Source organism: Labrus mixtus, chromosome 8, assembly GCF_963584025.1.
Source record: "Labrus mixtus chromosome 8, fLabMix1.1, whole genome shotgun sequence".
Taxonomy (NCBI): domain Eukaryota; kingdom Metazoa; phylum Chordata; class Actinopteri; order Labriformes; family Labridae; genus Labrus; species Labrus mixtus.
The window spans coordinates 26,001,443-26,028,273 of NC_083619.1; the positions used below are offsets into that span (position 1 = coordinate 26,001,443).

Consider the following 26,831-nt stretch of genomic DNA (forward strand, 5'->3'; position numbering starts at 1 on the left):
ATAATTTTGACCCTTTAATAATACTAGTTGGTGTTGTATAATATATTGTTGGAAAGCCTGAATACTCACCTTTTAAAACGAGGTATAACTTGTAAGGATCGTGCATTTGGTGGAATGAGCAACACAGATAATATTAAGAATATTGCAAAGGGATTTTTGGGCACGTTTAGCTCTGTTTCTCATTCCTGCCGAGGCGCCCTTGAGCAAGACACACACACACACACACCAGCTCAGGAGAGCTCGCTGTGTGCAGCCCCCTCACTCTGAGACCTCTCCATTAATGCATGTCTATAGGATTCTGTTTGTGCATGTGTGTGTAGTATGTCACAATAGACGGTGTAAAATTTGAATTTCCCCTCGTAGGATCAATAAAGTATATCTTATTTTTCTAAAAATAATGTATCATTAAAGCCAGGCACTTCATTTTCTTCAGCCATGGATGGAACCACACCTGTTGCTCTTCTTTGTTTGGTGTTAAAGAAACGTGTGGCCTTGTGCAACAGGCTCTTTAAAGTGTTTTCAGTCAGAGGAGCTGCTCGTCAACAGGAGAGACAGACGGATACTATCGGACCAGAATCATCACAGCACCGTACCCGAGGAAACCTTCACTTACAGGATTCAACTGAATGATAAACAGGACTCTCCCATGAACAGACAGCCTACCCGTACGCAGGTGCCGGTCGGCTGCAGGAACATAATAAGAAAAGAACAACGTGTGTCTCCTATAGCGTCCTCCAGCTATAGGTGAAGTTACAGGTGAAACAGGAAAGTCATTCAGAGTGTGTGAGGGTTCATTTCTATTTTACTTAATATCTGTTCATAGCTAGTATTGACCATTTAATGTGACTTGTTTATCCTACAGCCTGTAAATAAAGTATTCTAGTTAAGGTAGTTCATGCGTCATGTTTATTTTTAACGGATGTTCTTGAGTCTGATTTATTATGGAAGGTTCATTTTAAGTATTTCCTGGTTAGGACTTCTTCAGACCTCTCACAGAGTCACAAATATGAGCACGCACAAAAAGGACAAATAGAGATTAAGTCAAAACAAGCTGACCTGGGATGACGTACAATAATCTGTCTGTAACAGAAAGTTACAAGCTCACACACACACACACACACACACACACACACACACACACACACACAGCTTGAATAAGCAAACTCATGAATAAATCATACATTCATTTCCCTCAAACAGAGCCAAGCAACTTGAATTAACAAACTGACAAAATTTTTAAAAAAAACCTCCCTCGTCTTCTTATCTGTCACACACACACACACACACACACACACACACACACACACACACACACACACACACACACACACACACACACACACACACACACACACACACACGGAGGGACAGAGTGCAACCAATAATCTCTCCTTCTCCATCCTGCCTCCCTCCAGGGATCGGAGGGGAAATATGAGATCTGCCGAGCCGGTGCACGTGGGCGACATGAAATCAGGACTCTTTCTGTTTCTGCTGACACCATCACAAAGTCATAATTGAGTTCTGCGCTGTGATGGTTACACTGACACGAGCTGCGTCTTTTTTCTCCTTTTCTGATTAAATTACAAAAAAAAGAAAAAAGTCATAATGTTCCCTCAGTGCTTTCAAACTGCACAGAGGCGGGGGAGGGGGGAGGGGGGGGGGGTCCATTCTGAGAGTGTGACACCTGTGAGGTGTTCAGTAATGTCCCAGTCAGACCAGTCTGACATCATCTGTGTTGTAAACAGATCGCTGATGTCTTGCCGACACACAGCTCCGAGGCAAGACTACATTTTTTTTTCTTACCTGTCACGTTTTCTCATAAAGCCCCCCCCCCCCTTTCATATTTCCCCTCCTCATTTCAGCTCTTCTCCTAACAGTTACAGCTGTTTTCATCACTCACAGAGGCAGGCAAATTCTAGTTTTCAGTTTTTTGGGCGGATGCATCAATCTGCTGCTGTTTTCTTACATTTATATTTGTAACTTCTTTTCCTGTAGCCTGAAGTGGCCGATGAGATTTGTTTAAGTGAAGGTTTCCTCAGAGACGTGGACAGACCACGGTGCAGTGACCATCCTGGACAATATTGCTGCTTGTAATCAACATTTGTCCGCCCTAAAGACATCAGTGTACTCTATCTGAAAGCTTGTGAAATGGCCAATATGGGTCTAAACATGCAACACATTCACGACACTGAAAATAGGGGACAATGTTTGAGACTATCTGTTGAACATGAAATAAGTATTTCATTTAATTTCATTTGACCTTTATTTATTCTCGAGGAATCATTGAGGGCAATTGTTCATTTACAATGATGTCGAGAGCACAATTAAAACGAAAATATGACCAAAAAAAAGAAGACAAAACCCATAGATTATAAAACCAGGAGAATAAACCAGCAGAGCAGGCGACTCCAGTTAGAAACATTCACACTGACGAGCAGGTTTTTAAATAGACCCAAGGTAACCACTGTACAGGATGTTTACCAGTGTTAGTGTTTACTCGTGTGATAAATCAATCATTCATTTCCTTTAATGATAATAATTATTTGTATCATTATTTTCTAGTCTTCTGACTTCTCAAAGTGCTTTTACACCGCAGGTCACACCTACACATTCACACACTGATGGTAGAGGCTGCTATGGAAAGAGACCATCAGTATTAACTAATCCCATTCATTCATAAGCTGCTGACGAAGCAGCAGGAGCGATTCGGGGTTAAGTGTCTCGCCCAAGGACACATCAGACATGTTGCTGCAGGAGCTGGGGATCGAACCCTCGACCTTTCCGCTGAGAGACAGCGACTCTACAAACTGAGCCACAGTCACCCAAATGATGAATAATAACTTTTATTTATAGAGCATTATTTTTCTGGACGTTTTCAGAGAGAGTGAGGAATGATATGTGGCAAAAGAGCCACAGCAGGGGGCGTGACAAGAGGCGTGGCATCAATCAATCAATCATTATTTATAAAGCGCCAATTCATAACAAGTGTTATCTCCAGACACTTTACAGAAGAGCATATGGGATAATATGCAGGAAGGATTTCTCCTTTGTAAAAAGTCCCAAACCGTGATTGGCTGTAGACCCTCTCAGAGGCGGGACTTATGTAAATTACGACTCTTCTGGCTTTTTTTTTTTGCGAAACACAGCTGATAGTTTTCTTTACATATAAATGTAGCACATTTGTTTGGACTTTGTAAATAAATTCACTACCAGTGAAAATATTGGACACACAACAGTAACAGTGTATCAATACTACCATAAGTAAGCTGTATCTACGGCACACCTAATAGAAGGGCTTTTCTGTAGTTTTACTATTCTCCACATTTTAGAATAATAGTAGATATTGAAACAATTAAAATTAGACATTTCATTTATTTTGTTTTGGAAATAAATGCACCAATTCGTAGGAATCACCTTCACCATTTCTACTTATATAAGAAACGCGTGTCAAACATTTAAGCATAAGCCTTTAGATCAAAATGTCTTTGAGATAATAACATACATTTCAAACAGGTGTGTCCAAACATTTGACTGCTACTCTACTCTGCACTATATTTCATAAAACAGGTGGATAGAGGAAAGTGATGCAGACTGTCAGACTTACAGTGAACTGTTGGTGTGACAGAAGCTGACAAACTGACCTTCACTTATTTTCTTCTTCATGACTTCTCTTAGTTAAAGAACAAACCGTCTGGGATGCACTTCTTTCTTCAAACTTTTAACGACGTGATTAAAGACCCTCCGGCTCAAACAGCTTGAGATTAATAAGGCGTAGTTATTGACGGTGGAGTTACGACATATTGTAAATGTTTCTTTGGTTTGCTGATTCAATCATAAAACCTCAAAGGACTTGAAAAAAAAAAAAAGGGAAGCGAGAAACTAATTGAATTCAGAGATGCACAAAGCATGTGAGCCTGTGTGAATGTTCTGCAGCATTATTGGTGCCACAGACGGCGCTGATGGATACTCAGAGAACAAAGCAGAAGCTTATTTGATCGTTTTGATCCGACCCTTTTACAGAAGACCTTCTTCATCCTCACCTCCCCTCTGACTCATCAGCTCTAATGATCCCGCAGGGCCACAGAGTCTCTTCATTAGGACTCGTGTAATTGAAAGCTGCGACTGTGGATGACGATGTGAAGGTGGCCGGGTGAGATAAAGTCGGTCTACATGAAAACCAGGAGCTCCGATAATGAGCCCTGTCTCTTTGTGCCTCGCTCTCGTCGTTAGCTTTTGATGGAGCTCTATAGAAAATCACCTCGCTCAGAGCGCCCGCCAGGGTCACCGAGCGCTCATATAGCAGCAGCGAAACAGCTGGAAATAATGCCAGTGACATCCCTGAATCACAAAAGCATTAGTATTAGATCATGATAAGAGGTCATTATTAACAAATGCTCTTTTAATATGATTTTTCAGAACTTTTAATGAAGACAAAGTAACAAACCCGATGAGAAGTCCACATGTCAGGGAACAGCTGATTCACAAAGATGTTTAAAACTGAGTTCAAGCACACAGAAATGATGAAATCATGATGAGGGGATGTTTTTTAATACATTGAAAATGTTTCCTTTCCAGACTATACATATGAAGAACATTGTCACAAACTGTATTTTAGAGAGAAGAGGAGCGGCAGCAACAGCTAATGAATGAATGCTAAATGAAGGTTGTCAGATTCTTTGGACTGGAACAAAGCGGCGGATCAACAGATCTACAAAGTGACCAAAGGAAAGTCGAGCGTAGAGCCGTGTTGCTCGCACGCCGAGAAAACTTTTAGTGCAGCTTCAAGTATGAGGGTTGACTGATCCAAATGTGTTAAGACAAATTCATCTCCGATAGAAAACAGACTCACAACACAACCCGTCAAGCAGCGTTGTAGTCAAGACCACAGTAACCGAGACAAAACCAAGACCAAGGCAGGGCGATACCGAGACAAGACCTAGACCAAGGCAGGGCGATACCGAGACAAGACCTAGACCAAGGCAGGGCGATACCGAGACAAGACCAAGACCAAGGCAGGGCGATACCGAGACAAGACCTAGACCAAGGCAGGGCGATACCGAGACAAGACCTAGACCAAGGCAGGGCGATACCGAGACAAGACCTAGACCAAGGCAGGGCGATACCGAGTCAAGACCAAGACCAAGGCAGGGTGATACCGAGACAAGACCAAGACCAAGGCAGGGTGATACCGAGTCAAGACCAAGACCAAGGCAGGGCGATACCGAGACAAGACCAAGACCAAGGCAGGGTAATACCAAGTCAAGACCAAGGCAGGGCGATACCAAGTCAAGACCAAGGCAGGGTGATGCAGAGACAAGACCTAGACCAAGGCAGGGTGATACCAAGTCAAGACCAAGACCAAGGCAGGGTGATACCGAGACAAGACCAAGACCAAGGCAGGGCGATACCGAGTCAAGACCAAGACCAAGGCAGGGCGATACCGAGACAAGACCAAGACCAAGGCAGGGTAATACCAAGTCAAGACCAAGGCAGGGCGATACCAAGTCAAGACCAAGGCAGGGTGATGCAGAGACAAGACCTAGACCAAGGCAGGGTGATACCAAGTCAAGACCAAGACCAAGGCAGGGTGATACCGAGACAAGACCAAGACCAAGGCAGGGCGATACCGAGTCAAGACCAAGACCAAGGCAGGGCGATACCGAGACAAGACCAAGACCAAGGCAGGGTAATACCAAGTCAAGACCAAGGCCAAGGCAGGGTGATACCGAGACAAGACCAAGACCAAGGCAGGGCGATACCGAGACAAGACCAAGACCAAGGCAGGGCGATACCGAGACAAGACCAAGACCAAGGCAGGGCGATACCGAGTCAAGACCAAGACCAAGGCAGGGTGATACCAAGTCAAGACCAAGACCAAGGCAGGGTGATACCGAGACAAGACCAAGACCAAGGCAGGGCGATACCGAGTCAAGACCAAGACCAAGGCAGGGCGATACCGAGACAAGACCAAGACCAAGGCAGGGCGATACCAAGTCAAGACCAAGGCAGGGTGATGCAGAGACAAGACCTAGACCAAGGCAGGGCGATACCAAGTCAAGACCAAGACCAAGGCAGGGTGATACCAAGTCAAGACCAAGACCAAGGCAGGGCGATACCGAGACAAGACCAAGACATTTAGGGATCGAGACCGGGGCCTTCAGTGGTGGTCTTGACTGGTCTTGATTTAAAATCAGGAGTCCACCCAGCCAGAGGCCGAGACGAGACCTCCAAAAAGGACTCTCAAGACCATTTTGAGTATTACATTACTTCCGTCAGGTTACCTAAGGTCATGTTTTGTTTCTGTTCATTTATTTTATTGTCATTTCCTGTTTTATTTTATACTTACTCGTCTCTCTCTGTTTTTTTTTATCCTGCTCCTCATGTTTTTTCCCGCCGCCCTGACTGTGCTCACCTGTGTCCTGTTGTCCCCTGATTATCTGTGTCCTCCCTTGTGTTGCCAGTTTGTCGTGTGCTCTCCCATGTCGCCTGCCTTTTTGACTTTTTCCTGCCCCTCTTGGATTTGTTTGCCTCTGAATTTTGGATGACTTGTGTACCGACCTGGACTGTTTGATAAACTCTGCTCTTTTGTTGTACCCTGCCTCGTCTGAGTCTGCATTTTTGGGTCCTTCTATCTGTTTGGTTCTGTTACATTTTCAGTACAAATCCAGTGAATTTCCAGTCCTGAGGGAGCCCTGAAAGCTGCTCTTTTTAAAGTCTGTAAACTTGAAGTCTTTGCAAACATGAAGCCTACATTTACCTCTTGCTGTGCTGCAGTATTTAAATCTGCCCTGATTTATTACTTTCCAACAGTTTAAAACAAATCTGGCACGATTTAATCGCCTTGAGACGCACACATCCTGAGGAATAAAATCAGCGCTTCACACTTCTTATTAAAAAAACTGTTTGCATTCACACTTTTGCTCTCCCCCCCCCCCCCATCTTTTGGAACAAGCAATTACAGAGAAAGATCCGACTGCGATGGAGTCAGACGCTGGGTAAACACTGCCTCTCTCTCTCTCTGGGAGTCGGGCTCCACTCTGCTCATTTATTTTCCAGCTCTTATCGACTTTCCTCTTTTCCTCCACTTAGAAGTCGAATTTACATTTAAATGTCATCCCCTTATCCGAGCCGGTTTGTGTCCAGTTCAATGAATAAAGAAAGCACAGGTAAACAGCTGCAGTGTGTCTGAGAGCGGACTTCTTTTTTCAGGGGCTGAAAAAAATCCAGGAAACATTTGATTTATTTAACTGAGATGTTATACTGCAATGCAGCACTGTGCGATACAACTCTTCAGTTCTACATCAGCACCTTCGTTTAGTTCTGAACTTTCTTTCTTACTTTCAATATCGGAATATTGTGAAGTGATGAAAGAAAAAGATATCGACACAAACTGCTCTAGTTTTTACTTCAGAGGTGAGCCAACTCAGCTTTAAAGGGGATATATTATGAAAAATCCACTTCTTCAGTGTTTTTGAACATATATTTGGGTAATCTGAGTGTCTATCAACCCACAAAATGTAAAATAAACCCATCCAGTCCTTTGTTTGTGGTCTGCATAAGTCTTACAACACAGAGAAAAATGCTCTGTTTCAAATTTGCTCCCCTTGTGATGTCACAGTGGGATTCTGGTAACAAACAAAAACCTCCCCTCCTGTGCTTTTCCCAGCGGACAAGTTGCTATGGCAGCTCAAAGCTGAACTCATGTCGGCACCAGTCGGCACACCCCGCAGGGGGGGGGGTCATTGCATTTAAAGAGACACACACACCAAAACGGAGCGTTCTGAGAGAGCTGGTTTATACAGGGTCACAAACCTCCTCTGGTGCTTGATTCATGTTATATTTTGACCAAAGCACAGCACAGATGTTTCATTTAGACCACAGGGGGACTGTTTGAAAAGGGGGAAGAGGGGGATAAGATGTCCTCTTTAAAGGCAAATAAACAGTTCCTTTTCTTTTTCTTGACATGCGAGTGCAGCTTTTCTTTGATTCAGTGAATGAAATGGAGCGCTGTGGGCACTTGGCACAAAGAAAGGAACCCCACTTAACATGAAGCGTGACTCCTTCTGAGTGGCCGCAATCTCAGTGTATTTAATAAGCCGACCTTTGGATTATACACGAGTCGTCAATATGGAGTTAGTTCATATACTTTTAATCCAATCACAAATAAAGCTGAGTCCTTTTACAAATGATTTAAAAACTCTCCAAATATTTCAGTCACGCATGACTGTCGACCTTTGATTGTAGGAAAACACATCTAGTGTTGCTCTAGTGTCTAAACTTTAAGAAAGGCGTTCATCCTTTCTGAATGAACTTTCATTCGCAGTCTTGGCATCTGCAAAGAATACTATGAAGTCTTCAGACATCCAGTCACAGGAGCTTACAAACACAAAGGGAAACAGCCACATCAACATTTATAAGGCTAGGAAATGAAACCAGTTTGGCTTGTTACCAAGAAGCTGACAGACAGTCGTCTGCTCACTCATTCATCTCCTGAGCTGAATATAGACACATCTAAAACAACAGAACCTAAAATAGATCACTGCTGTGAAGCTCAGTGGACACAAACCAAAGGGACTGACGTTTTATCCAAACAACACCTGGTGTCTCGGTAGTTATTCTTCACCGGTATTACATCATGAAGCCTCATTTTCACCTCAAGAACAAGGAAGAAGAGGACTGAATTAGGGTGCAGGGAAATAAGGGCTGAGTCTTTTGACTGGTTGAGAAATTTCTGACGGAGTCTTTGAGCGTTCATGCCGAGGGAAAAATCCAGCAGGATTGAAATCTCCCGCAGTGATTTGTGGTTTATAACTGTCTTATTAAAGTTTGTGTTTTAGCTTTTGCCCCTCCTGGCTTTTTAAAGGCTCATTTTAATAATCAGGGATTTGAGAGTCAAAGTCTCTCCCCCATCAACACACGCACACCAGACGTACAGAAACATTGTAAGATATTTGTGCCGACAAGTCACGTTTATAAAACATTTGTCTTCAGGAAGAACCTGTTGGTCAACCCCTTTAGATGAATACTGGCAGTTCAATGGCGTCCAAAACAAAGGCCAGGTCACTTTAAAGACCGTTGTAAAGAAAAGCCTTAGATGTGTATTGAAGATTTACAGTATTTTTTTTTTTTAGTGGAAACTGCTGATATCAGCTTTGTCAACAAGAATAATGGAGGAGAATCCAACACGACTCGTCTTTTGAGGGTTCAATTTCCAGGTGTAAAGCTGCTGCTAATGCCAGGGCACGGTCCTGTTTTGTTTTGTTATTTCATTAAAAAAAAAAAAAGGAAAATATTTTACACACAGAGCTTTTAAAACTTTACCAGACAGTAGAAGTTAACTTATGTAACCAAGCGCAACAATGAGTGCTGGTGAGAAACACTCTGAAACTGAGGTTGTGAGCGCTGTCAGCGGGGAAAAAGAAAACTTCCTTAGGGGACACAAGCTGGAAAGGTGAAGCAACCATTTAGCTCCTTGTCATAACTAGTTTCTGGGACTAAGGGCGTTTTCACGATGCTCTCCCCTCCCCGCTGGTCTGCGTTCACATTAGTAATACCGCTCAGTGCCAGAGTACACACATGCACTTAAGTTTGAAGAAGCAGCAGTAACCATGGCAACCACTCGCGGACGAGGTCCATCCCGCTAACTGTAGATTGTTTTTATTACGCCAAAAACGTTTTCTTTCTACTTCGACATCTGTCACGCAGCTCAAGAGGCTCGTGATGTGCGTATATGACGGTTTTTGAGGCGCCAGGAGGCATTCAGTATTGTGTCATATAGCGTTCACATCTCCCGGAGACCGTACTTTAAGTACACGGGAATCGTGCCCATGACCACCTCTTCAAGCAGACTCGGGCACTGTACCAAAGTACTGCATGTTTGTGTCAAGGGTACTCGGATCCAGGCCCGGGTCTGTAATGTGAAACCACCCTAATAGTTCTCCGTACTCTGCGGGCAGAAAAGTCACATTTTCACACAATTTTCAAAAATACTTGAAAGACAAAGACGACAAAAAACGAGACATGCTGGTCGAAACACATAATGCCCTGGATTTTTATTTCATTTTGTGACAATTCATGAGGATTCTTAGTATTTTCCCATGTGTGTGTGTGTGTGTGGTGGAAGGGTCTACAAAAACAAAACAAAAAGTCATGAATCAACTGGGCCATTGGAATGGGCATTGGGATTGTGGTACAGACAAAGAAAAACTACAAGTAGCCTTGTTCAGTACCAAACTCTTCACAGAAGAGAGCGATTGTTTTTTTTTTTTTTTTTTTTTTTTTAGGTTTTTGTCTTTTTTCCCAAATGAAGGCACCCGATAACTTGTGGTTCACGGCCTCGCAGCCTTCTGGAGAGTTTTTCAAAGTCGAGAAAACCGTCTGTTTTTTTGTCTTTTTGTTTTTTTTTTCTCAATACATACATGTGGTTTTTTTTCTTATGTCGAAGCTGGAATGATAATAAATGTCAGTTACTGCATTTTTTTTTTTTTTTACTCCCTTAGTTTTTTTTTCCTCTTTAGATCAACAAGTAACAAAAGAATTAAGTCGTCCTCTGTGAAGAAAATCTGAATTAAAAAAAAAAAAGAAAGGTGGGAGATACAAAAATATTCCTTTTAAAAAAAATGACAACGGGAGGTCGGGGTGAAGGGGGGAGGAATTATCTTTTAGAGAAAACATAAATGAAGCGGTCTGGTCGAAACAACAGACCTGAATCAAACAAAAGCAGCATCAATCAGTAAAAAAAAAAAAAAGAAAAAAAAAAGAGAAATTAAATAGTGCTTAGATGAATCAGAAGCAGCAAAGTCTTCTGGGAAAGAGTCTTCATCGCCGTGGTTTTGTTACTTGTCTCAGGAATAGTAGATGTATGGAAGAGCTTCGTAGAAACGGATTAACCCCACTGACAAACTGATGCGTACGACAATCAAATCCACACCCGCTGCCCTCCTCCACCGCCCTGCGTCTGAATGCGAACGCACGATGAGGGGAGGAACGCCCGATAACACCAGGCGAGCTCCTGGCCATGTTCACAACATCCCAAAAAAAAAGAAATACAGAGTTTTTATAATCTATCTAAACACTGACTAAAGCACGGGGGACCTGTGAGGGGTACAGTGTATTTATAAAAAAAAAAAAAAGTAAAAAAATTGGTAAAAAAATTAACGGACAAAAAAAAACCAACCCTTTGTAAACACGGCACAATAAATAGATCAAACAGCAGGTTGTGCACCATGCGTGTGATGTCATCGTTCTGTGGTACAACGCTCACACCTCATACTCGCACCAGTCGCAGTTTGTCGTTTTCTCTTTTTAATTTTTGATTTTCTTTTTTAATATCTCGAGTGCAAAACATCACAAATGAACAATTCTGTATTCAAGTAATGTTATTTACAAGAACAGGGGGAGGGGGGGGGGCTCTCAGGGGAGGGGGGGTGGTATTACAAATATGCAGTACTGTACATATAATTGCCATATTAAGAATTTACAGACGATCTCTTATTAACAGTAACAAAAAGGGAAATGGGGAGAGAGAGAGAGAGAGAGAGAGAGAGAGAAAAAAAATTGTACGAGACGAGCATTGCATTAAGTCCCAAACTGTTACCATGGAAACCAGGCCTTGCCATGCTCATTCCGCCACCATTTTCTTTCACGACTAACGTACGATGCATAGCACCTAAAAAAAAAATGTTTAAATGAAAAAAAATAACGACACAGGAGTTGACGCTTCCTCGGAGCTGCGAGCGGGAGGCTACGTGACCTCCATGGCCATTGTGTTCTCTGATAGACTGTTCAGTGCTGGCTTGTCTTGTTCGTGATTCTCCCTGAAAACAGAAAGAGGACGCACAGTCAGCAAAGGAGAAAACAGTCGACTTTACAACAGTCTCATTAATATTGTTTTTTTTCCACTGCAGGATCTCAATCAGGACCTCTTGGGTGATTTGTTTTTGAAAAGATTCTGCCTCACTTTAGTTTACAAACGTGGTCAGATTTCAATAAAACCAACAAAAAGGTAATGTGGGGAGGGCAAACATCTTCTACTAAAACTTTACTTCAGTCAAACAAGAAGCTGGAACATACGAGTCAACAAAAACCTGAAACGCAACCTTAAAAAGCTGTTCCATTTAAACTAATTCCTGTATCTAGGATGTGAGGATTGAGTATGGTGTCACGGTGCAGTGGTATTTTTTTTATTTTTATTTAAAGGTAGTTTTTGCAGCTTTGTTTTTTTTGTATTTCAGCTCTATTTGGGTCCTGGGTGACCCTGATGAAGGCCACAACGTCGGTCTAATAAGAGATAATCTTTATACTACAAGTGCTTCTGGAGCGTTTTGAAGTTGTGCCAGAAGACCCTACTCCTCTTCTTCAGGAATCTGGTGTCTGTACATTTTGTCAACCCCTGGATAAAGCTGCTCAATCTTTTGTCTTTGCTGATTTTTTTCCCTAAATATTCGATGATCCAAAGGCAACTGGACCTGGTTAAAGATCTTGAAGACGTTTCACCTCTCCTCTAAAAAGGCTTCTTCAGAGGTGGTGCTGATGATGTCTCGGTCTGAGAAACCATCCTTCACCAAACCTACAACGCTGCTTTGAATTTTCTCCCTAAACAACTGAAGTCTCATTCCCACCTTGGAAGTTGGAACATACGACCCACAGACGACTGGGGGTGTTTAACGACTCGGCTAACGACTCTGATGAGAGTCATCCTAGATCATTAGCTAATGATCCAGAGGGTTACAGGCCTTTTCGTAGTAGAGGTGAAACGTGAAGATTTTAAACCAAGTCCTGCTGCCTTTGGATCAAGCTTTGAATCTACCATGACCATGATGACTGAGAACCTACACAGACATTCTCAACATTGGTCTGCATTATTCTGCCTTTAAGTTGTGTTTTCTAACAACAAAAAAATATCATCATGTCACTTATAAAAGGCAAATTCCCTCATTGAGACTGTGTGCAAAAACAGCAGTTTCTTCAAGAAGCTTTAAATCGTCTCGTCTACAGTGTGGCACAGTTATTCATCGATCTCTTCTCTGATCGTCTCATTTGTTTTTGTTGCTCATTTAAAAAGCCGTCACCATTTACTAGCAGTTACAAACATCTCACAGGAGCTTTAAGGCCAAACCAGGCCTTGGTATTTATGGTGTCTACTTTTCCTTCTGCAGTCTGTGTGCAGTATCCTGACTTTTCTGCCAGCAGTTGCTTTAAGTATCTTGTCGTTGCATTTTGTTCAGAGCCCAAAAACAAAATAGTCCCCAAAGCAGGGACAAAGGGAAGAAGCAGAACAAATGGTCCCCATTAAATCTCCATTAGTTCCTAAAGTTGAAAACGGCTTTAATTGTCGCTGGTTGTGCTTTCTTTAATAATACAGCCGGAGTAAGAAAACGTATAATGGGCCCTGTAGAAATCAATGTTTGAATGGCTGCGGTTCACCAGCGCCTTTTTTCTCGACAACAAATGAAAACATCAATACAGAATTAACCGGCTGGTTTTTTAAAGAAATTACATTCTGATATAAACACACAACAGCTCACAGCGTTTTTACATCACAGCAGACTGAGAAACTTTTTACTGCTTTTTCAGTTTCTCTTTTTTCGGAACATCTGCAGAAACAAACTTTGCTCGTTCACTGAGAAGCAAGAGATCTACAAGAAAACAAGATGTTCAAATGGAGACTTACTGTAAATAACTTGATCAGTGGTTTGTCTGTTAAAGCTCTGCAGTGATATGTTCTGTCTCTTCTGGAGCGCTCTGCGTCACTTCTCCACTAAATTAAAACTTCATTCTTTGTAAATCTGACTACTTGTGTTGCTTTTCTCACCTGGGCACTATGTCCAGCGGCGAGGCTGCGGCCGTAGTGACCTTGGGTTTCTGACAGTTGGCGGTGGCGGCGGCTGCGTGGGCGAGCTTTAAGGCGGATGTCGGCATGGTGGCGCTCAGCGTCCGGGGGGCGTGGACGCGCTTCCCGGTGGGAACGCCCAGACGGAGGCTGTTGTTGTTTCCCAGCAGGACCTGAGTGGTGGCGGTGGTGTTGGCAGGGTGGGAGGTGCCGTTGTTGTGACTGGTGGCGGAGGAGGAGGAGCTGGTGGTGGTGCAGGGGTGGAGCAGGGAGGGTGTCTGGGTGGTGGTGGGAGGAGCCGGAGCGGCGGGGGAAGGGGACGCTGTGCTCGAGAGGTGCAAGCCCTTGTAGACACCTGAGGGGTGAAAAGAGGCCGGGCGGTGGTGGGGGTGGTGAAGGGTGAGAGAGGGGAGAGGTGATGGGTGAGAGAGGGGAGAGGTGATGGGTGAGAGAGGGGAGAGGTGGGAGGTGGAGAGGGGGGGGTTTCAATTATCAACTTCTCTTTGAAGATAAATCAAGAAGATCAAAACACACCACTGGATGGTAACCTTTGCCTATCATTAAGACTGATGTGAGCATGTGCACAGTTTTAAAGAATGCACGTCCAATATTTAACATCTACTGTATGGATTAGGTCATGTAGGAGCTGGAGTTATTCCTTTTTCCTCCACAATCACAAAGAAGCCGGGTATCAGAACAAAACTGATAATCCAGCTCTTCAGTTTTCAGTCGTCTTATCAGTGAAGGACGGATCCTTGGTTTGCTGTTTTACATCTGCAGAAAAGTCTCAAATGGAAATGTCCATTATGTCACTTCTCTTCGGTTATCTGTTAAATCCTGCAGCCTGAAACGGCCTCGGCTGTTGGGGCTTTTAGCGCTGCAGGTTTTTTTTTTTGTTCTGTTATCTGCTCTCTCTCTTGCTGAGCTCCATGATGGGTTTTTAGGACTGTAATTACTTTAGGCTCTTTGTTTGCTTTGTCTGTTCAGTGTCACTGGATTGCAACACTTTGGCAAAGTGCACTTAAATTTAAAGGGCGTTCGGTTTTTATAACTTTGCATCATTTATTTGTATGTTTGAGGTAGAACAATCACAAAGTAGTGAATCAGACCTAAATGTTGCAGGTGGCTGTGCTCATAAAGACGGTCATAGAAAAGAGAAAATCAGTCAAATGATGACTGTTTTCAAGAGGGCTGCACTTAATATCATAAAAGACCATCTTCTTGTGTCACACACAGACCCCCACTCTGTCATCTGATGCCCTTTCTTTTTAAGCTTGAAGCGTTTAGAAGTTCCCTGACCAGCCAGAGAAGTGGTTTTTGTTTAGAGTCGTCATACCTGAGGGGGAGAGGACGCCGTTGACTCCGCCTCCCAGGGCTAGCTCCTCCTTGGTTTTTAGAGCCAGCAGTTGGTCGGCGGTGACGAGGGCCGTGGCAGCGAACTGAGCGGTGGCCTGGTCCAACGTATTCGCCATTCCCTGAGGAGAGACACGAGGACACTGTTAAAGCCACTGATGAGATTTAACCAAAAAAAACAACAAGAAAAACGAGGGTTGTCAGGTTATGCTTATTTTGGATACTGACGTGTGTGCTGTTTGCAGTGGTGGTGCTGTTGGCTTGCTGTTGCAGCTGGATCTGCTCCAGCTGCTGTTTCTGCATCAGGGCCAGCTGTTCCTGATGCTGCTGGTACTGTTCGGCTGTGAAAGCTGAGAGACAGAGAGAGAGAGGGAGACACAAGGGTTTGTTAATCACCCCCAAAACAGATTTCTACATGTGTTAGAAAAAGAGCTGCGACATTATTAGATTAGTTCACTGCTATTAAATGTACGGTCAATTTATTATCTTATGGTTTAATCCCTTTGAGTAATTTCTTTAGGAGAAGGTGAAATCTCAGATTCCAGCTCCTGCAATGTGAAAGTCTTCCGGTTTCTTCACGTTTTAATATTTTGGGGTTTAGATGTTGACAGAGACACTACATTGAGAATGTCATCTTAGGCTTTGGAAAACACTAAGCAACATTTTCTACAACGATTACCAACTAGTAACCAAATAAAACAACAATCATCTGTTCCAGTCCTGGTCCTGGTGTCCTAGACTCTGGTTTCTACTAACACATAAATAAATCACATTCCACATTAAGAATACAAGATGCATCTTGCTGGGTTGCATTCGGCTTGAATAAAGTTCCTCTACTGTCAAAGTTCATTTTGTTTGTAATATCTTCTTGGAGCACCAGACTCCTCTTTAAAACACGCCGAGTCATTCAGATGTTGGACAGACGGCATGTACGCGTGCTGCTAAGTCGTTAAGGTGTGGCAGTACGTGGCTGTTGAATGGAGGAGCAGTTATTTTTGGCTCTCATTGTCCGCCACACCTGCTGTAGCTTCCAGCTGTTTAGTAACACAGTGACATCACCTCCTCGTGAGAGTCCGGGGCGTTTCAGTTCACTCAGAATCTCATATTTAAAGCCACTGTTTTACTTTTCTCAGTTTAATGTATCACTGCTAAACCACACAGGATTTTCTTTTTTAGTTCCTTTGAAGTGAAATCGAGTATTTCCATGAACATCCTTTCATATTTCTGAGTCCGTCTTTTCAAATCTTTAACAAGCTTGAAGGCCCCGTGGCTCTGCATCTATTAGAAATCCATGCAGTGTTTACTAACTGTACTTTAAAACAACCCAAAACCATCCATCACGGACTCTCCTGATACAGAAGCCTCCTTCAAAAAAAACTACATCCGTGTTCAAAGAAATGATAAAGATGATGAAGGCTGTGTCTGAAACAAAGTACCACATACTCAAAATATATATTCTGCATACTAACCTGACGTTAGTAGTAATTTTTATATTATTTGGCAGTATCTAAAAAGTATTTCAGCACAGAAATTATATTTCTAACCGCTAGTTAACTGGCTGGCGAGCTCCAAGATTGGACAGTCGAGCTGCAGTGCACAAGTACAGCTCCTGTTTTATACTCAAACATTCTGGCCAATCTAGTAAAAATCAGGGTATTTCTCGCATACTGTGATTCCTGATCATACTACACTCACAATGTGATGTCACGTCGTGTACGAAAGTCTGCGTTTTCAGACACAGCCGAAGACTCAAATCTCAATTGTTTGGTTTCTGATGCAGCTGAAAAACTTTTGCTACTTGTCTAAAACAAACATGAATGAGCTTTGAAAATCTATCTAAACTATGAAAAAAACAATAACAAAACTTCCAGCTGTTAAAAGCAAGATAACAACTCTTTCCAACTTTCTAATTTTCCATCTTTTCTTTAACTTTTTGACAGACACCAACTGGTCATGTAGGACATGATCATAGGTCACATAGTGGAATCTGGATTGATACTGATGTTATGGCCGATAAGAAAATAGTAATCACAGTAAACATGAATACATCTTACTGGAGAAAGCAACAATAATGCACTTTCAAACTGAATAAACCACTCCAGCATGTGTCACCAGACTGCAGAGAAATTATTCTGGGCTGCGCGGGAACAACTCGGTCTAATTTGAGAATAATTAAGTTACAGCATTATATAGACACCTGGTTTGTAGTGAGCAAGTCTCGAGTTCAACCACAGTCTAATTTGCGCCCCAGATATTTCTCCTGTGAATAACGTGGTCTGAAGTCTTTCCTTAAAGGTTTTGGATTGATTCTAAACTTCTATCCCCCACATTTCAAGGCCTTGTGCCTCGGTGCGATATCGATTCTATTATTCCTGAGAGCGTTCCACCTCCTCATCACTCTGAGCATTTAAGAGTCACAGCTCGTACTCTGCGTACCGCCTCCATCTGGAACACGCTTCATGCTCTTTCATGCGATCTGATGCCGACTCCTTTAATCAAAACACTGCACCTTATTAATTACATCTTCCCATACGGCTGTTCTCAGCAGACTGAAGTGACAGCAGAGGTGAACTTATTTTAAAATCTATTGTTCCTTACATTTGTTCCCTTCAGTTTCCTTGTTGTACCTTATGAGGCAGTTGTTGTTCATGTGCATCAACACATGCAAAACTTCTGTAAACTGTTTGTAGCAACATCGAGACACAGACCGCCCGACTGCCCTCGCATTAACACCACCGGGGACCTGTGTGGCTTTTAGTTTGTATGCAACGCTCCACGACTCCGTCTCCACACGCCCGAAACAAATCCTGTGCATCTCATGAATTTATTTATCCACCACAGATTTAATTGACACCTTGTGGACTGGGCAGGGTGGGAGGACGTGAAGCAATGTGAATGCAAAGTAACGTCTTAACAACTAGATGAAAACAACAAAACTTTCTCATTGCAGCTGGAGGACAGGACACCAGCGCTGCCGCAGAGAAAGACTAAATGGTTTTATTAATCCAGGCAAAGAGAAGATAGATCTGACTCATGTAGGTGTCCTGAATATTCTTAAGAAATGATAGATACTTAAAAATGCTGCAAATAACACCCCAATAGATATAGAGACTGGGAATCATCCTTCAAGTTGAATAATGATGTGGAAAGCCGAGAGGCTTCAGCACCTCGCAGCAAGCTAACATCAAGCACGGCGTCCTCAGTAGTTTTGATGCAATGCTAAAAAGCAGATCATTCACAGGCGTTAAAGTGGGCGTGGCCAGGACACATGGTCACATGTCTGGAGAGGTTCTTTGCACAGATTCAAGGCAGAAAGTATGAATCCGGTTTTAACCAGATCCTTCTAAAGCCTGTGGCGTTCACATGCAAGTCCTCATGATTGGGCTTCTTTCAAAAATAAATAAATATTCCAAATATCCTCAGTCCAAACAGCTTTTATGAGGACATCCTCTCTATGAATACTGATCACATAAAGCTGAAAATACTCAGAGTTTAGTGTTTGTGTCCATTAACACTTTTTTTTTAAGCATTGGCAGTGACTCTTTTCACCAACGTTTTTAGCTCTTGCCGTCTTGAGCGTAAAAGCCCCAGCATTCTTACTTACGGACCAATCAAAATCAATAAGGGGCGGGATCTGATAGCAGCTTTGACAACAATGACGGAGGAGAAATGAATCTGACTTCTCTAGGGTACGTGGCGATATGCCCCCTTCAACAAGTTAATATTGAACCTCAGTGTTTCCCCTAGGTTTACAGCGTTGGGGGGGTGGGGACAAGCCGACAACGATACAAACACTTGAAGGAATCTTGGTGTTCATATGTTATGTTTTTAATGACAGCTGTCCTTTTCTATCGGAAAGGTATCCTTAAATGACTTCTTTCCCTGATTTCCGACTCTATCCACTATCCTACAATAAAAGGCACAAAAAATAATATATATATATATATATATATATATATATTTTTTTTTTACTTAACCTCCAGGGGGGGGGGGCAATATAATGGTAGGGGAAACACTGAACCTTCTTCTGGTCGACCGATTACGGTACATCACATACCAAACAATCGCCAATCAGTCAACATCCTTCAGCTGACACAACATGAACTACGTCTCCTTATGTGTGGTTCTCACTCTTTCACTCGTCATGTTGACACCCTCGTCTTTGTTTTTTTCCCATGACACTCTTCTACACATGTCGCTGTTATACTTCCTGGTCAAATCCTGGCACGGGATCTGTTTAGCATGTGCAGAATGCCTAGGCCAGTTAGGGGCCAAATGAGGCAAATACATGCAACAGTAAATCGACCCCCAACAGCAGTATTATCTAGGAGTGAGGAATTCGACTTCATATTTTTTCAGTTGGACTCACATGTTGACATGCATTTTAAAAGTCCAGTTTTAGTCAGACTAACTCCACTTTTCTTAACATCTTGCAAACATACTGACTGACAGTCTCCACTCACCAGCAGTGGGTGTGGGTGCAGGGATGACCCTGGCCGGGCGCTGGGAGCCATAGGGCTGTCCCCCAGCTGTGGAGGCCGAGAGTGAGCGCTTCAAGCCTCGACTCAACTTCCTGAATAGAGGGTGGGCATTGTCCAGCTCGTGTAGTGGTAGTGTCCGTGGTCTAAAGTGCCTCCACCGGCACGACCTTATATTCAACAGTATCTGACTGAGGTCCGTGGAGGAGGGCGAGGAAAGAGGGGTGGAGCTTCTGTCTGAGGTATTTGTTTCTGAGGTACTGGCAAACTTGTTGGTGGCTGGCGAGCGAGAAGTAGTAGCAGGAGGAGGAGGAGGAGGAGAGGGCGGATGAGGCAGGTCAAGCATTTCTTGATCCAGTCCGTGGAAAATGTTGTCATAGTCCGTGTGCGCCCGGTCCAGCAACACCCTGCCAGAGGAGGAGAGGGAGAAAGAGAAGGTGAGCTCTAATGGACTGAAGACCTAACTTGAGGGAAACTCAACACACAATACTGATGATTCTGTGATAATTCATATCTTACAAGACAATCATAAAAAGAGACATTACAATATCTGATAAACTAAAGAAAGGTGTCTCTTATCATGCTTCATCTCATAACTTTTAACCGCTGTCCAACTAGTCCTGAAACAGAGTGTACTGACCTGCCGCCTCGTCCCAAGCGTCGTCGAGCCATGCCGAGACAGCGCCGCGGCACGGTGAGTGTGGTGAGACTGTAGCGAAAGCGAGCCTCGGCCAAACCGTCGTCCCAGGGTCCACACCACGGCCAACTCCCCACACGGTCCTGATGAGACTGAACACAGATTGAAAGCTCAAGGTTATACTCTGGAATGTTGTTGTACGGCTATTATACGTGTGCTGAAGCTAATGCATCCATAAAATCCCTTTCAGACAACTGTTGGGTGAACCTAAGGCTTTGATTTTATAAATAAACGTATACAAACAATGAAAATGATATCAAACAGCATATATTTGCAGCATGTGACAGTCCACTAACTCGATGTGGATGATTGTTCCATCAATTTAAAAGCAAACCTGCAGTACTTACAGCGTAGTACTGGCAGCCTGCCTTCCTGCGAAAGGCGAAGGCCCCGTCTGGGTCGTTCTCCTCCTCTGCTTCTGATGAGCCTGAGTGCAGCTGTGGACACAAGACGTCAGTTTAAGGGTCAGCGGAAGAGCAGAATTTATAACACTGAAGCCAGATGACACGGCTTAAATATGTGTCTGAACACTCGTCTCATGAGGCTCTAATACTCTGGGTGGATTTATACGGACACGGGGCAGAGCGCAGGGATAGAGGTAGAACTCTACGCCTCAAAATGAATGAGAAAAGTGGGCTGCAGTGCACCCACAACAGAACACAAAGATTACGTCGTTTGTTTAGCTGAAACTTGACAAAACCCAAATGTTTTCTAGTGTTGCAATGTTTGAAACAATGAAAGGACATTTAATTTTAAGTATGGCTTTCTCATTAGCTCCGCATCCTTTCTTTTCTAAGATTTCTTTTTGGGCTTTTTATGCCTTCATTATTATTATCAGAGTACAGTGGATCGAGTCAGAAATCAGGGAGAGAAAGAGTGGGGAATGACATGCATGAAAGGAGCAAAAGGTCAAATTTGAACCCGGGTCTCCCTCTTAGAGGACTACAACCTCTGTACCTGTGGCACTCAAAATTGCATGAGTACAAATGAGGTTCTAGGTTTATGCAAAGTGGTGGTTGTTATATAAACACGACCTTTGAATCAGCTTCTCCTCAATTCTACAAACTCATCTATGTAAGCTTAAAACTCAGAGACCAACTCGCTGTGTTCATGCAGAGATTTTTGTTAGCCTATTTACAACATGATTGCTTTTTCCGCTTTATGAGCAGAATAATGATTCCTGTAATGATTAAAAATGTAATATTCAGAATAAGTAGTGTTCTGCAATAAATATTTCACTTGAACACCTCAGCAGAATCATCATGAACTTTGCCAGACAAGCTCTTGTGCTGAACAAACATGTGTGTAAATGTTGGGTGTGTACCTGGGAGAAGGGCTCGTCGTCTGAACTGGGGAAGTCGTACTGGTTGAGGTCCTTGGCGTTGAAGACGACGGGACCTTGATGGTGGGGGCCGCCCGACGACAGAGGCAACACCTTCTGCTTCTTCTCGTATTTCCTCTTCTGCCGGGGAACTTCTGTCTTCTCGGGCTGCAGGTGTGGACAAGAGGTAAGTGATTAGACTGGTAATGCAGAGAGCTCTCTTAAAATAACTGGCGAGATTTAATTAAAGGTTATAATCAAGTTCACTCTCTGCCGTGTGTGCAGTGGTTGTTCCTCATGATGAGTCTCACCTTGGACTTGTAGTCTTTGAGGTCCATGTGGTCCTGGTGTCTGTACTGGTTAGTAAGAGGGACCAAAGGAATGATTTGCGGCCTCACCAGCGCTCGCTCAGCCAACACCTCGGCCATCACCTCACCGCCGTAGTCTGACATGACATTTCTGGAACAGAAAGGTTGGAAAGTGGTGAGCACGACCCGAGAGCATTTTGTTAAGAATCGTTTTTTTTCACCTTAAAAGAATATCAAAGACTGGCTCACCTCTTCTCAAACACCTCGAGTGTGAGGTGCAGCAGCTCTCTCTTGCTCTTCTCCCTCCTCTTGATCATCTCCAGGATTGTGACGGCTCGGCTCAGATCCCTTCGTAGCTTCAGCATCTTCTCGTAGGACGCTTCGTCGTTCTTGCGGTTCTGCATCAAAAAATGAATAATTAATACAAACACTGAATAACATAAACTGTAAGGGATATAATAGAAATGAGCAAAACCTCACTGACTGCTTTAGTTCAACACTTTAACTTTGAACAGAGGAGGTCACTCAGCTCACACTTAATTCTTCAGATGACCACTTGGTGGCATTAACCTCCTTTACAGAGTTTAGAGGAAACTTGACTTTTAATACTCAGCAGAGAAGTACCATTAAAGTCAACGTACAATTAATCATATTTTATAAAGTGCAGCTTTTTGTGCTCTAAGTGAAGTCTGTTTAGTTATGTTCACACAGTCACTGACGTCGTTTGGTTTTCATCTCGTCTACTTCAGTGTCGCTCTAAATGAACCAAAATCTCATTAACCATTTCACCTTCAATCACATCATGAAGGAGCTGAGCAGACAAACAAAGAACAATTTAAAAGCTTGTTAAATTTCAAACTTTGTCCCTTGATTTGTTCGACTGACACGGGCAGCATTGGTAGAAGATGCTGTTCATTGAATGCGGTTTTGGCACCTGTATGTTTCAGGTTTTGAGAATCCATTTGATCCACCTTTACAGGCTTCATAAAGGTGGTGACACAATGAATTCAAACTGTGGAATTTATTATATGAAATGAGAAGTGAGAATGCACCATTTATCTTTATCCCTGATTTTAGACATATTTCTACTGATTGCCCTTATAATGCACAAACTGTTAGTCAATGAATAAAGTTGGTTGGTTTGCCTTCAACTAACAGGGATGAAACTGCTTCTACTCCATACAGAGAATAAAAACTACTGACCTTCCTGGTTTGCATCTTCTCCGTCCGCCGTCGGAAGGCCACATACGGGTCACCGGTGCTGGAGCCGTCCCGTTTCTCCTGCTTCACATTGTGGATCAGGGCGTTGGATTTGCTGTTTTTCCTCTTGCGGCTCCAGTAGTCAAAGACCTCCTTGATGAGCTCGTCGTCCTCCTTCAGCAGCAGTTTGGCCTCCGGAAGGCTTACGGCCTACAGGACACAGAGGGGGGAGTTACATACTGATGAGTAAGATTCTTCACCACAATGGTGGAAGGAAAAGTATCTGATAATGAGGATGTTGAGGCAATGCAATTTTCCTGTGAAGTGCTTTTAATTTGTATTAATTTAGGTTCTTGAAGATTGTTGGTATGTAAGGTGTTTCATGGGTCAGTCTTTAAAACAGTAGAAGAAGAAAAAAGTAGACACCTGTTGTCCACTGCCTTTCTCCAGACGGTCAATCATCTCCTCAAACTGCAGGAAGCTGATCTCCATCTTCTTTTTCAGCTTGATGACAAACGCTTCGTCGTCCAGGTCCAGGTCGTAGTCTGGCTGCTCCGTGTCCAAGCTGAAAGCTGCAGGAGAGGAAACAGACATTAGTGACTGAGAAAGGAGTCAAGGAGTGGATACAACATCACAGATTTGTTGTTTGCTGACAGCTTGTTGATGACTGGTATAAGAATCTGCTTTTCTTATTCGATGTTTGTTCTTCTGACTGGCTGTGAGTTCCTTTAATAGAAACTAAATTATTGTCACATATTTCTCTTTTAAAGTCTCATTAGTGTTCATGCTCTTAGATACATCTTCAGTACAACAGCTGCTCATGTTTCCAACTCTTATCAGTTTTCCAACTGTGATTCTGGTAGACGGAAAGAAATGTTTATTTTGTCTAAAATTAATCTGTTAGAAAATATGTGTTCCTATAACTGAATGGAGACTTTCACATTTTGTACTGGAGGGAACTTCAAAGCAATCAGGTAACCATGACCTCTCTCTCCTCCAGCTCCACAGCACACTGACCGCTCAAAGTCAAAACTCAGCTAATTGGTCCAGTAATGAGTGAACGCACCACATGCAGCGTTACTTCACAGTAACGAGGCAGCTTCCAGCAGAGTTCACGAAGCGCCATCGCTCGACAATCTCTTTGTAGAAAGTCGGAGGTTTGTTTTCAAACCCTAACTTTTAGTTATTGTTGAAACTGCAGCACCTCACCTTCATACATTGAATCACTGAAAGACAAAGTATTGTTTCAAACAGATACTGTCAAACCTTTATAGATGATTGCTTAGACGTGACTGTTGCACAAGAGACCTGAGTGTATTTAAAAGAAGTCAGACTGTAAATCAGTGTTTTCAGTCAGTTTGTGTTTCCTGGAGTCTCAAACATTTTACAAAGATATATACAGTTTCTATTCAGTGACACTGCGCCCACACAGAGTCAAGGTCTCCGCCTACACATCAGGCAATGTATAAGATTCACTATTTAATGATTCAGTGTTACAATAATAAAAAAAAAATCTTTAAGCGCTGCATCACAGTTATAATGAAAATGAAGGCCGATATACTGCAACGCAGTAAGGCCCTGGTTATTCACAGACTGGGACACCAATATCACGCCATTGTGGATCAACATGATTGCATGATGTTGATGCAGAATTGTGATCTGAAAAAAGGTAGTAATAATGTTTTTTTTTTCCAGGTCCCATAGATCTCCTTTCACAATAAAATGGACCAAGGAATTAAATGGGTCAAACGACATCAAAATCTCAGAGGTTGCTAGCTGAGCAGTCACTAATTTTAGCTCACTAACGGACTAAAAGTCTTTACCAAGTCAAAAGAATGTTAAAACAAACAGTTATCCTCATTTCAAAATTAACTCATGTGGACTGATGTCTATTGAGATCAACTAAGGACACTTTGTAATGACCAGCCAAAAAACTAAAAAACAGACTCAGAAGTCTTGGTAAAGTACCGCGCTATTCTACATTGAGTTCATGCATTTCAAGATGACTTTGTGCTGCCCTAACTGTAAACACTGATGCTCCATTTGCACATGTCCAAGATGTAAACATGTTGGACATATCACAAATAAAACAACTCGTCCACTTTAGGAACAGTAGAAACAGAGAAAGGTTTCAGTGTCTGCAGATACAAAACTATAACAAAGGAAAAACAGCCTCAGATGCCGAAGGAAATATGTTTCAGCTCAGAGCACCGTGATGGGTGTTTTTTTATTATTATGAAAAACAAACAGCGGTCAACTCAGAAAATCTCAAGACAAAACCGAGGAAAGTTTGATCCTCTTAATCCACATAAGCTTTATGCAGTTTCTGTCTGCCGAGGATCATTTGAAAGGTTAATGGCCCACAGTAGAGTGGAATAATAATAAGTGCTTTAATAGTGCGGCTCAAACAGCATCTGTTTGGTCCACAGGTCAGGGACACACTTCATGATTATCGGGCATAATTACACCACATTTAGACTTTCGAACATCTGAAAGCTTAACGAGCAGAGAGAACTAACATGTAGAGTAAAATAACTGTTTTTATTGTGTGGAGTTTGAAATCACACGCTAACCTGACAAGTCCATGGAGCCTGCATTTAAAAGCTAAATAATAAACGTGCAATATTTCTGCAGGTCAAAGATACATCATTAGAATTTTAAATGAAGCATAAAATGTGACTCTCTGCCCTTTCCTTTTAGTCTAATGTAAGCTCATTTTAATCCAAAAGAGGGAGTGAAATATTAAAACTGCTACTCAGTTCATGTAGCCGTCTCAAGCTGCAGTCTGTTGAAACAGCACTGTCAAAGTATCTATACATTCCTTTTCTGATTCCCAACAACAGCCTCCAGACTCATAGCAGACTCTAATTGAATCTTAATTAAAAAACAGAAATGAAGTAAATCTGCTTTCACATTGAGCTGAGTTCAAGAAAAGTGAGAATGACAAACAGACAGGATTATATTGATGAGACTGAAGCTGCATGCTCCACCAGAGCAAGACCACACATACATTTTAAGAACTCTTCAGAATCATGCATATCTATTTTCTTCCTTTCCTATCTTCAGCCACCTTGCTTAAGTTCAATAAATAAACTGCTTCAGAAAGTGTCCACTGACAGTCAGACGTTTTCAATCCAAACACAAACCTCTTCCGACCTGGAAATGACCAATATCATGCTGTGACAGACTCCAGCACTCTGACAGGACCAAGCGTTTGTCATTTCAGCTTCCAAATGATAACGGCGTCCATGTTTAGAGTTCAGCAGATTGCTTCCCTTTGAGAAACAATCATGGTGACCAGTTGTGACAGACGTGGTCGCTGAAGCGAGCAATCTAGCGGACTCATTTTCCTTTTATATCATTACTGAACGAGGCAATCTCACAAACTCATTCACTTTGACAAACATATGACAAGCCAGTAAAAGCTCATAAAACTATGTGTCTGATGCTATTAAGTGGATGAAAAGCTATGAGACACAACAGACCGCCTATACTAGCTATGGGTGGGTTATTAGTTATAATTGGTTCAAGCATTTTACGGGCCTTCACGCAGCCAACAGAAGTTTATCCCTTCGGTAACTTCCATTCATGGGTTAAGAAGAACCCCAGTTGACTTACATTTTAAGAATCAAATCTTTTATTT

General features: G+C 42.6%; 2 protein-coding genes across 3 annotated transcripts in view; one reads left to right on the plus strand and one right to left on the minus strand.

Annotated features, from left to right (window-relative positions):
* The window catches only part of LOC132979539 (contactin-associated protein-like 4), a 340,781-nt gene that overhangs the window by 203,583 nt on the left and 110,367 nt on the right, over positions 1–26,831 (plus strand). The gene's annotated exons all lie outside the window — the stretch shown is intronic.
* Positions 10,038–26,831, minus strand: part of LOC132979538 (enhancer of polycomb homolog 1-like) — a 33,146-nt gene continuing 16,352 nt past the window's right edge. For both annotated transcript variants that reach the window (XM_061045428.1, XM_061045427.1), the window contains 12 exons: positions 23,615–23,760; positions 23,192–23,398; positions 22,238–22,386; positions 21,992–22,139; positions 21,684–21,848; positions 20,707–20,796; positions 20,303–20,451; positions 19,648–20,069; positions 15,413–15,534; positions 15,168–15,306; positions 13,814–14,186; positions 10,038–11,816 (listed from right to left, as the gene is read on the minus strand). In XM_061045428.1, the coding sequence (XP_060901411.1) occupies positions 11,744–11,816; positions 13,814–14,186; positions 15,168–15,306; positions 15,413–15,534; positions 19,648–20,069; positions 20,303–20,451; positions 20,707–20,796; positions 21,684–21,848; positions 21,992–22,139; positions 22,238–22,386; positions 23,192–23,398; positions 23,615–23,760 (2,183 nt within the window). In that variant the 3' untranslated portion in view covers positions 10,038–11,743. The remainder of the gene's footprint in view (positions 11,817–13,813; positions 14,187–15,167; positions 15,307–15,412; positions 15,535–19,647; positions 20,070–20,302; positions 20,452–20,706; positions 20,797–21,683; positions 21,849–21,991; positions 22,140–22,237; positions 22,387–23,191; positions 23,399–23,614; positions 23,761–26,831) is intronic.